The sequence below is a fragment of the Echeneis naucrates genome, chromosome 10, assembly GCF_900963305.1.
Source record: "Echeneis naucrates chromosome 10, fEcheNa1.1, whole genome shotgun sequence".
Classification (NCBI taxonomy): Eukaryota; Metazoa; Chordata; class Actinopteri; order Carangiformes; family Echeneidae; genus Echeneis; species Echeneis naucrates.
Genome location: NC_042520.1, coordinates 11,516,331 through 11,526,873, shown reverse-complemented (window position 1 = coordinate 11,526,873; position 10,543 = coordinate 11,516,331). Strand labels below are relative to the sequence as shown.

The window sequence follows — 10,543 nt, the reverse complement described above, 5'->3', positions numbered from 1 at the left end:
CCTCCAGAGAACCCTGCTGCCTGATTCCTCTGGGACATCCTGGTTCTCAGTGCTGGCAGCGAACTGAGTCATGCTTCAGGATGGAGGGGGAGAGGGTGTGAAATAGAAAGCTAGGGATGAGGTTGCGCAAGATGCCTCACATGGAGGACAAAGATGTCCAAACATGTCTCTCCCACTCCAACCAACAAATCAATTACAGGTCACAGCCTTTACCATTATTGTCTTAATAGTTATTTAGTTAGTCTATTTATTTATTATGCTTTATCGTCAAATAGCTCAAAATCTTTAATCTGCTGAAAGTGTGTTTTGGTCCCATGTGTTCACAAGTTGTTTTTGCGAGAATTCGGCGTCATGTACAGTAATCACCAGGTCAGGCTGTGCCATATCAGCCCTTCACCCACTAGTGACACTCCCTGGTTACCCCAATGCCTCCGTTTATTGCTTTTCCAGCAGTTACATTAGGTTTGAATAAACTGCTGGATCATGATAGCGGACTGTAACTTCAGATCGCTGCAGGGTCTCCAGTTTTCACAGCATACAACTCCAGCAGTAGACCCTCTATGCATTCAGCCATCCATTCAATCATGCATTTAAATTCACTTGGTTCTGCCCTTTGTCCTGCCAGTGTCTTTTCTTTGTAAATTTAATGGATCCTGAGAACTTGTCAGGAAATGTAATCTCTCTTGAGCATATCCTGGGACTGCCCCAGAGTCCTCCACACTCCAGAGAGAGGACGCTCTCATCTGCAAATTTGAGTGACTCCTGGCAGAGACAACCGTGGAAACCTCTGCTGTCTTTAAACTTTTAGGAATATCTTGAAGAATAACTGCAGCCATAAAGTTGTTTTTTTTTTTTTTTTTTTTTTTTTTTGTCTGCATTTGTCCTCGTAGTTTAACCTCACATGGTGCGTCCAACTTTTCGTCTTGCAGCTAAATGCTTTTATCCCTTCAGTGCGTGTCTGTGACCGCCACCAGCCGTCCTTTGAAGCTAGTTTGTTGATCTACTACTTGGGCTGTGCTAAATCACAGTGAATCTACGGGGAAACAAAGGACAGACGAGACGCAGCAGGATGAGCAGGGGAAGGATAGCAGGCACTGCTGGTAGAATATAGGGGATTGAAGGTTGCTCTGCTTTTCCTGCCATCCCCGTCAGGATTAAGAGAGTGCAGAGAATATTCTGATGATGTTTTGACATGTGATGTCTTTACTCGGTGCCTCCATTAACTGATACTCTATCCAACATACCAGCTTACTGAAACGAGCGAGAACTTCTAAGATGTGAGAATTGCTTTAAATTTTGGCCCCAATTACGACGAAGAATCGGCACTGATTTAGTCGATGCTTCTTGTGCGAGCTGTAGCCTCACTACAGGGCAGATAAACACACATTAGCACTGATAACATAATTACCTGCAGCTCTGATTGCAGTGCTGTGAAAAGCACTACACCACTTCATTGGATGAGTTCAATTTTCGCAGTGTCTGATTTTGTTGTTGTTCTGTTTCATTACCTTCTTAGGGAATTTATTGTGTTGACTTAAACTGACAGCTGTGCCCACTCTCACTCCGCGATAGCCAGCTAACTGATGTGAATCATTTTGACACACATGAATGTACACACATCCATTGTTCTAAAAAGGTATCCTGGAAATTGTATAATGGCACTGACAAAGAAACTCTGATGTAGGACCATAATTAATTTGATGGTCTGATACTGACATTAAACGGCTTCACATGATAAGCTTTGTTGTGACCCTTTTCAATAAATACACTACTGGATTGGATGCTTGACTATAGTATTGCCGAATGCTATTATCAATACAGATATTAATATCCTCAACTTAATAAAAAATACAAATAGATATTTACTTGTAATGTCATATAACATATGCAAAGAAGCTGACCTGGAAACTCATAAATCTTCTCAGACAAAGGCATGGAGGCAAGGAAATATTGAATTTCATGCATCAGTGGAAAAAAAAAATCCTGCTTTTCAGAATGAGCAAAAATCAAATGTGGATAGACAGACTATATAAATAGGAACATAACATACACAGATATGTGTGTGCATAGGCCAGCCCTCCCACATGAAGACACGAGTTATAACATGCGGCATATACTTAATGGGACAGTCAAAGCACATGCAGTAATCAGCGTGGATCCTTTCGTGCGTCACTCAGCATGTCACGGTCAGGCCATCCAAAACCCTCGAGAGCAGAGACACGCCATCTAGCTTTTCTCCGCTTGTTCTCGCTGCCACTTTTCTCCTCCTATCTCTTCTCCCCACTCTCTCTCTTTGTAACTCCATCCCATGTAGCCACAGACACTGTCAGCAGTGTATTATTGGAAGGTAATTAGTTCCATCAGAGTGTCCAACACTCGCTCCTAGGCTCATCCTGTTAAGCACATGGCTGATCAAAGAGAGGCCACAGCTCTTTCTGCAGTAGCCACATAAGGAAGACTCGCAGTTCGGTCTGCTAATTCTAAATCAATGCGGCTATTTAAAGGTGAAATGCATGACTGCTCGACTTGGCTTCATTCGTGTCCATGGATTCCAGTCTAATTATGCTGTTCTTTTATATTGAAAATGCAGGGAGCACAAGGGAGTGCCCACCCATCCAAAATCTATACCGCTAATCCGTCATGGTCGTCGGAGCCCGCTAACATCAGGCAAGGGCAGGTTTCACCAACTAATTTAGATGTGCCTGTCTTTGAGGGAACCCATCATGGCACAAGGGGAACAGGTAAACTCCGCCCAGAGATCAAACCCAGTACCTTTTTTCTTGTGACAGTGTGTACCACTGTGACTAAGACAGTTTGTGTATTTTAGTGATTTTATTTATTTTTTTTTTTTTGTGGTTTGTGTATTGGACTCATGCTCACAAATCATCTTTCACCTTTCAGGTCACATTGAGCAAGGGCAGAGTACATCCGTGAAAGGTCGCCAGTCCATCACAGGGCCAACATTCAGAAACGAATAACCACTCGCACTCAGACCTACGGGCAATTTAGAGTCACAAATGAACCTAAACATGAACATGCATGTATTTAGATGTGGGGAGGAAACCCCAGCAAGCACAGGGAGAACATGTAAACTCCACACAGAAAGGCCCCAGGCCTCGGACCCAAACCCACAACCTTCTTGTTGTGAAACAACAGCACCAACCACTGTTCCACTGTTGTTCCACTGCTGTCCTTGTGCCACACCAATGAATCTTTATATTAATGCCAGTGAGTGTGACAGCCAGTAAAAGTTCAGGATCAACTGAGGTGAAAGTGCAAAGGTTACAATTACCGTCCTTTAGATTAAGGCTGCTGAGGCTCTACAGTGGCAGAACAAAGAGGGGAATTAGTGGTGCAACTCTGCCAACAGATGAAGGAAAAAAGTCATTGGCTTTATTTATTTTATTTTTTTTTTGTCAGAGTGAACAAAAGGTCCAATTAATTGACTGATTTTAATTGCCCTGGTGTCCCCTCGCCCAATTAAAGGCTTAAACGAAGTCGTGGCAATAGCAGCGAATCAGGGAGCAGTGGGCAGTTTTTACGGAAGGTACTAAGAGCTTAAATTACACAACTGTCTCTTGAGAGAGGCCTTTTCATTAAGCTATAAGACTCAGCTTGCCTCCGTTGGTGCCCTCAGAAAAGTTCTTATCAAGTTTTAAAGCCACGTTACTGAACCTAGATCAGACCTGTCTTATCCAGTTTGGGTTTTAGTTTCTGTCACACTCCTGGAATAGTTTGGCATTGAAACTAATTATGTTGAAATTAGCTGTTATAAATGGGTACAAATAATTTTTTTCAATTTGATGGAGAATTATATTCCTGTTTTGATTTTGCCTTTTGTATGGGTATTGTAGTATTGTCCCAAGATGAGTCAATACTGTGTGATTTCCAAATTAAAATGCACTGTATATATGGTTTCGGAGGAAGTGTTTTTTCAGAGTTTCTTTAAGTTATTGCCAGACTCTTAACATTTGTTGGCATGCTTCAGTTTTATGTAGCCTCTAAAATAAACCAGCAAGGGATAAAATTCAATTCAGACTGTTATTTCCCGATGGGCTGGGCAAGCCTGCTTACAGTACATAGAGTAAATGAACAAGTGTACTAAAATGAGTACCTGGACAGACTGTCATCTGATAGGTATGTCTGGAAGATTTCCACGTATGTGTAACAGCAATAAATGGAAGAACTGCTTTGTAGCTCTATAAACAGTGAAAATGAAATGCTGGACCATGCAGGTTCTTATAAACCATACCCATCTGTACTCAGAGTCTAAAAATGTTCACATTTTCAACTCAACTGCTCTTTCACCCCAAACAACCTTTGATTATGTAGTTTAACAGCCAGCAGTTCGTTAGTTTATATCTTCAGTACTTATTTTGAGTTGTTAAAACATTGGCTGTGAAACACAGCCTCCAAAGCCAACTTCTAACCCACACAGTGTTTACTTGTTCTTCCTTGTTTCAGGGATGAGATATGATACACAGTTATTTAAAAACATAATGATATAGATGATGATGAAAAGTAGCTGAAATGAAAGTGTCGTCGTCATAAAAATAATAAAATGTTTTTTTGTTTTTTTTTTATGCTTCTGGTTTTAAGAGAGTGAACTGATTCGCGTAGAAGGAAAGTGACCCATTAATGGACCATATTTTATTTAGATGTTGCCAAACCTGTTCAGCGAATGTGGCTATTTGTGTGTGTGTGTGTGTGTGTGTGTGTGTGTGTGTGTGTATGGGTTGTGCCCCATTTGCACTCATAGGGAAGCACATTCTCCTTCATCTCTAAAATGGTTCATGCAGCTTGCTAAGTGCAAGTTCGATGGTTTGGGACTGCGTTGAATTAAGTGTGCACCATTTCTTGATTTGAAAGCTACAGGGGTTGGTCCCTGCTTAAAAAAAATAAAGAAAAACTAAACATTTGTTGTTGGTTGCGTTAGTGTTTCTGTGTGAACAAAATGAATGTGTTCAAAATCCAACGGCATACAGGAGGACTGGCTAATATGGAAATACCTTAGTTCTGTTGGTACACTGTGTGTAGCCCACCGGAGGGGAAAGGTGATTAAGGATTTTCGTAGGGGACTTGGAGACGTCAAGGATTTTCTGAGGTTGTGCTGGTGGTGTGAGTGTGTACTGTCCCAAGAGAGCCAACATTTTCTGCTTGGAAAGGCATCGGCCTATGCACCAATCCAAGCATCAGTGCTTGTTGTGGGAGTTGCCCACAATATGACCTTTAATCCAACCTTGCAAAGGGGACAAACCTTTGCAGACACACTATGGGATGCGTCATTCTCTTTTATTGAAAGCATTTCGTTCTGAAAATGTGCAGACAGCTTTTAGACTTTGCCTTCGTTGTTGCACTCGCAGCTAAAATGGCTCTCATGACACGCTTTGATCTCTCGCAGCCTTCATCCAAGACCAAAGAGATATCAGATTAAACAGTTCAAGGAGGATTTCTCTCAAAACTTCAGAAATGAAGAACAATTATCCACAGTTCTAAACATCCCTGGTTTGTGACGAGGAAAATGGGATTTACCCTTTCTTTGATTTAGGCTTTAGGGTGTGTGTTGATTAATCTCTCTGTTGTAGCAAGAAGGTGAGAAAGAGAACCTGCAACATTTTTTCACGGTGTAAAATAACATTATCTGCACATGCATTATATAATCTCTAATTTCTGCTATTTTGTTTAGAAAATGGTAGCGTTAAATAATTTTGAGCATCCGTTCAAATGTGATCTGAAAGTCCGATTCATTTCTCTGTTTGTGCGAGAAGGCTCCTCAGCACCAATGTTTAAACACAGTTAAATTAAAATTCAATTGTTTCCACTCAGTGGCTTTTAATGTTGTTTTTTAAAATACACCAATGTGTAAATATTCTTCCATTTTTGTCCTTTTGTCTCTTTCATTAGGCTGCTTTTCATCTAAAGCAGAGGACAGATTATTTCGGAGGCTGTTTCGAAGGTACAACCAGTTCATCCGTCCCGTGGAGAATGTCTCTGATCCCGTCACAGTGGAGTTTGAGGTGTCCATTTCTCAACTGGTCAAAGTGGTAAGAACAGAGAATGAACTCCTATTTGTTTCTAAATAAACGAATAACATGGTTTATAAAAGCACATGAATCATCCATTCATCCAAGTTCTTTTTTTTTTTTTTTTGCCCTTTGTCTTCACAGGATGAAGTGAACCAGATTATGGAAACAAATCTGTGGCTGAGACATGTGAGTTATGTTCATCCTACATGTGAGATCGATCACATTATTTTGAAAAGAGTGAATTACACAGAGTTTTTTTTTTTTTTCTGTCTTTCAGGTGTGGAATGATTACAAGCTGAGATGGACGCCTGTCGAATATGATGGGATTGAGTTCATACGAGTTCCCTCCAATAAAATCTGGAGGCCAGACATTGTTTTGTACAACAAGTAAGTTGTGTTGATGGATGGTCACAGGTAACAGGGGACCACATACTGATGTGTAAATACAGAAGTCTCAACCAACTATGTTGCAGCCACGCATCAGATGGCATCTGAAATCTCCAAAGTTTACATTTGCATTTCCCTCTATGATATTTCTGCATGCTAACCAGCTCCTGACCTTTGAGGTAAAATGCTGTAATGGCTTTTAAGTGAAATGACATTTCTGTTTCCTCTCTCCCAGTGCTGTAGGGGATTTCCTTGTAGAAGACAAAACGAAGGCTCTGCTGAAGTTTGATGGTACCATCACCTGGATTCCTCCAGCTATTTTCAAATCCTCTTGTCCAATGGACATCACCTATTTCCCTTTTGACTACCAGAACTGTTCTATGAAGTTTGGCTCCTGGACCTATGACAAGGCGAAGATTGATCTGGTGCTCATTGGCTCAAAGGTCAGTGGGTCTGTTTAGGTCCCAGGGACACATCTTTACTATGCAGTATTTTGTATTTTTATATGATTTGCATTTGATCTTTTGTGAAAATTAGGCAAATTAATAAAATATTTGCTAATATAAGTAGTACTTTTTACCTCATTTGGGTAAAAACTTACATTTTCTCATCTGAGTCATCACTATTTACGAGTTTCTGGCAATATGCTCAACTGTCCTTATGTTTCAACAAAGTGGAAACATAACAGAAAGTGTGAAGCCTGAAAATAGCTTTTCGTTTTCATTTCTGTAGGTAAACCTGAAAGACTTCTGGGAAAGTGGAGAGTGGGAGATCATTGATGCACCGGGATACAAGCATGACATCAAGTATAACTGCTGTGAGGAGATCTACCCAGACATCACCTACTCCTTCTACATCCGCCGCCTGCCGCTTTTCTACACCATCAACCTCATCATCCCCTGCCTCCTCATCTCATTCCTCACAGTGCTGGTCTTCTACCTCCCATCTGACTGTGGTGAGAAGGTCACTCTGTGCATCTCTGTCCTCCTCTCCCTCACCGTCTTCCTGCTGGTTATCACCGAGACCATCCCGTCAACATCACTGGTCATCCCACTGATCGGCGAATACCTCCTGTTCACCATGATCTTTGTCACGCTCAGCATCGTCATCACTGTCTTCGTGCTGAACGTCCACTACCGCACCCCCATGACTCACACGATGCCTGAATGGGTCAGGGCTGTTTTCCTCGGGGTGCTGCCCAGAGTGATGCTGATGAGGCGTCCTATCGACCAGGGCTGCTCCTCCCCTGCTATTACAGCAGGGACAGTAGGAGAAGGGAAGAACGGTGGGAAAAAGAAGAGAAAGAACAGCATAGGAGGAGGAAGTGGTAGAGGAAGCGTAAGCATTGGAGGTATAACTGGGGGTGTAGCCTGTCCACCACTGGATGGTGGCGCCGGAGGAGGAGGTGCCTCCTCAGCTGGCAGCTCCATGAACTGTGTGGAGTATGGTGTGATTAACCGTGATATGAACAGGGATATGAACAGGAGGTGCCCCTACAGAGGAAAGGAGGTACCAACTCCAGTCCCTCCTCCGATTGTTCCCCCACCTCCTCCCCAGGCACCCCAGACCCAGGGGCCCCAGGAATCAGAGCTGCCAAAGCTGCCGAGGCCCCTGAATGCCCCGTCGCCTGTCAATGCTGTTGTCGCTTTCTCTGTGGTGTCGCCAGAGATCAAGCAGGCCATCGAGAGCGTGAAGTACATCGCAGAGAACATGAGAACCCGCAACAAAGCCAAAGAGGTTTGTAAACAAGTGAACCATGTCTGTGTCGCTTTCTGCCAAATGATATTAAAGGTGGGCCATCTTTTTAAATGTTGGAAGCAGATTGTATTTTCCCACTAGATTAAACTATCTTTCAACAGAATGGCTAATAAGTAAATAACTTGGTATCGTGTGACACCTATTGTCTGATGGCCATTTCTATTCTTCATTCATTCATCTTCCACCACTTATCCGTTACTGGGTCATGGGGGCTGCTGGAGCCAATCCCAGCTCACATTGGACGAGGTACACCCTGGACAGGTCACCGGTCCATCACAGGGCCAACACACAGAGACAGACGGAGACAAACAACCACTCACACTCAGACTTACAGACAATTTAGAGCCAACAATCAACCCAAACATGCATGTCTTTGAAGGAGGAAACCGGAGTAGCCAGAGGAAACCCACGCAGGGGAGAACATGCAAACTCCGCACAGAAAGGCCCCAGGCCAGCAGCTGAACCCACGACCTTCTTGTTAGCGCTAACCATTATGTCGCTGCGCTGCCCCATTTCTATTCTTTGCAAGTGAGAATAATAATACTAAATGGTCAAAAAATATGTCTTAGTCACAAAGGGGAACACTGAGTTTATACATCAGTGTGTTCATAGGAGTTGGGGAGTTTCATGGCATATGTGAAAAAATTATGTGAGGGGAGCTGATAAAAACTGATGAACTGTCTGAACTGACATCACAGAGTGGTTGTGACTGAATTAGAAAGAAGAAATTTTGCCAAATCTGGAGCTGCTCATCATCTCTGCTTGAGGCTAAATGCTCCAAGCTATATTTCCCACTGTTAGTATAAGACACCTGAGCCCGTTGTCAGTTTAGTTTCATTGTGTGTAATGTCAGCACCAGAAGTTTGCGCTGCAACTGCATCAAGTTTTATTATTACTCTGTCTACTACCTCCTAAAAGGAGCCAAAAATAAAAGCACAGCACAAGGAAAGGACACACAAAAAATTAAACAGGGACATCACAGGTTCGTATCAGAACGGTAACTATAACTGCTAGATAACTTCAAATCGCACCTGAACCCTAGCCCAAAATTATGGGTTATTTATGCATATCATGGTCTGAATGTTTTTTGTTTTTTTCTTCCCAAGGAGCCAGACCAACATACACACAACAAAGCTTTACTCCGTGTTTGTATGTGTTATCTCAGCAGTGTGTGAATTTCAACCTAGCTTATAGCAAATGGTGTAGAAACCATTTAGACAGAGCTATAAAGGGAGGGTAAAGCTGCTTGTTTGTTGCAGATGGGAAGCTTTGCATTTACCTCCTGCGCACTCTGGATGCTCCTGATATGCTTGTTGCCTTGGCTCCATGTTTTCTTTGCTTTAGCTCCGTCTTTGAGGCATGTGGAATTGTATACTGCCTCCTTTATATGCACACAATGGCACTGCGGTCACTTCAGCCGTGATCCTATTGTTCACACCTGACTGGGATAAACACTGTAGCCATATGCACTCACACAAACACACACATACACACTGTATAAAATCCTAAAAATAAACAGATGCATGGCAGAAAACATTGGTAGGTCTTTCAGGCTATCTTACACATAAACACACAAACTCCTCATAGCCACACATCTCTGGTGTTGACAGTGACATGCAATGAATGTGACTTAGTGCCGCCGCAAGAGATTTCACAAAGGCTGCGACGCAATGAGTGCTGGAAGTATTTTAGGGAAGATAAAACAGTGCTGTTAAATGAATTTGTGTGCTCTCTCTCTCTCTATATATATATATATATGTTATTGTTTTACTTAATGCACATCCAAATGTCCTTTCCTCAGGTGGAGGATGACTGGAAGTACGTGGCCATGGTCATCGACAGGATCTTCCTGTGGGTTTTTGTGACAGTGTGTGTGCTGGGAACTCTGGGACTCTTCCTGCAGCCGCTCATCAGCTTCTTAAAGTGACACACTTGTCTTTGTCTGTCGTTTTTCTCTCTTTTTTTGGTCTGCGTCTGTCTGTGTAACCCTCTTCAATTGGTATGGGAATTATCCTTCCTGCAGCTCTTTCACATCAAATGCTGGTCTTTCTTCTTACTCCACTGCCGGCTTTTTTGTCTTTCCTTTTTCTGCCTCTTGCTCTTCTCTGGGACTCCATCATCATCTTGCATCCTCTCTAGCCCTCAGCTTTCTGTTTCCTCACATGACTTCCCTACATTTCCCTTTCTTGGCCTGTCAGTGTGCATTCACTGCTGTTAACCATTCTAATCTCGATTGCTGTTTTGTTTTAATTTATTGTTTTTTCCCTGAATATGATCGTTACAGCCGCCCTCCTTATTTTCCTCTTTTCCTCCATGTGCTCTGGTATAACCTGCCACTGCTCACAGTTCAGCTTTGCACAGTCTTCTTCTGC

The 10,543-nt window shown here is 42.5% G+C and overlaps 1 protein-coding gene across 1 annotated transcript; it reads left to right on the top strand.

Moving 5' to 3' along the window:
• The first annotated feature begins 6,170 nt into the window (after positions 1–6,170).
• LOC115049705 (neuronal acetylcholine receptor subunit alpha-3-like) lies at positions 6,171–10,203 on the top strand. Its single transcript, XM_029512153.1, has 6 exons — positions 6,171–6,212; positions 6,304–6,413; positions 6,649–6,856; positions 7,146–7,778; positions 8,013–8,150; positions 9,973–10,203. Exons 1-6 carry the CDS (start codon positions 6,186–6,188, stop codon positions 10,096–10,098), a joined length of 1,242 nt encoding a protein of 413 aa, XP_029368013.1. The 5' UTR covers positions 6,171–6,185; the 3' UTR covers positions 10,099–10,203.
• The last annotated feature ends 340 nt before the right edge of the window (positions 10,204–10,543 follow it).

What these genes read in the sequence shown, in the direction of transcription:
- LOC115049705 (XM_029512153.1), top strand. Translation starts at nt 6,186, where the DNA reads ATGGAAACAAATCTGTGGCTGAGACAT. An exon ending in TTGGAGGTATAACTGGGGGT is followed by an intron (nt 7,779 to 8,012) that starts GTAGCCTGTCCA and finishes GAGCTGCCAAAG; the next exon opens with CTGCCGAGGCCCCTGAATGC. An exon ending in CCCGCAACAAAGCCAAAGAG is followed by an intron (nt 8,151 to 9,972) that starts GTTTGTAAACAA and finishes TCCTTTCCTCAG; the next exon opens with GTGGAGGATGACTGGAAGTA.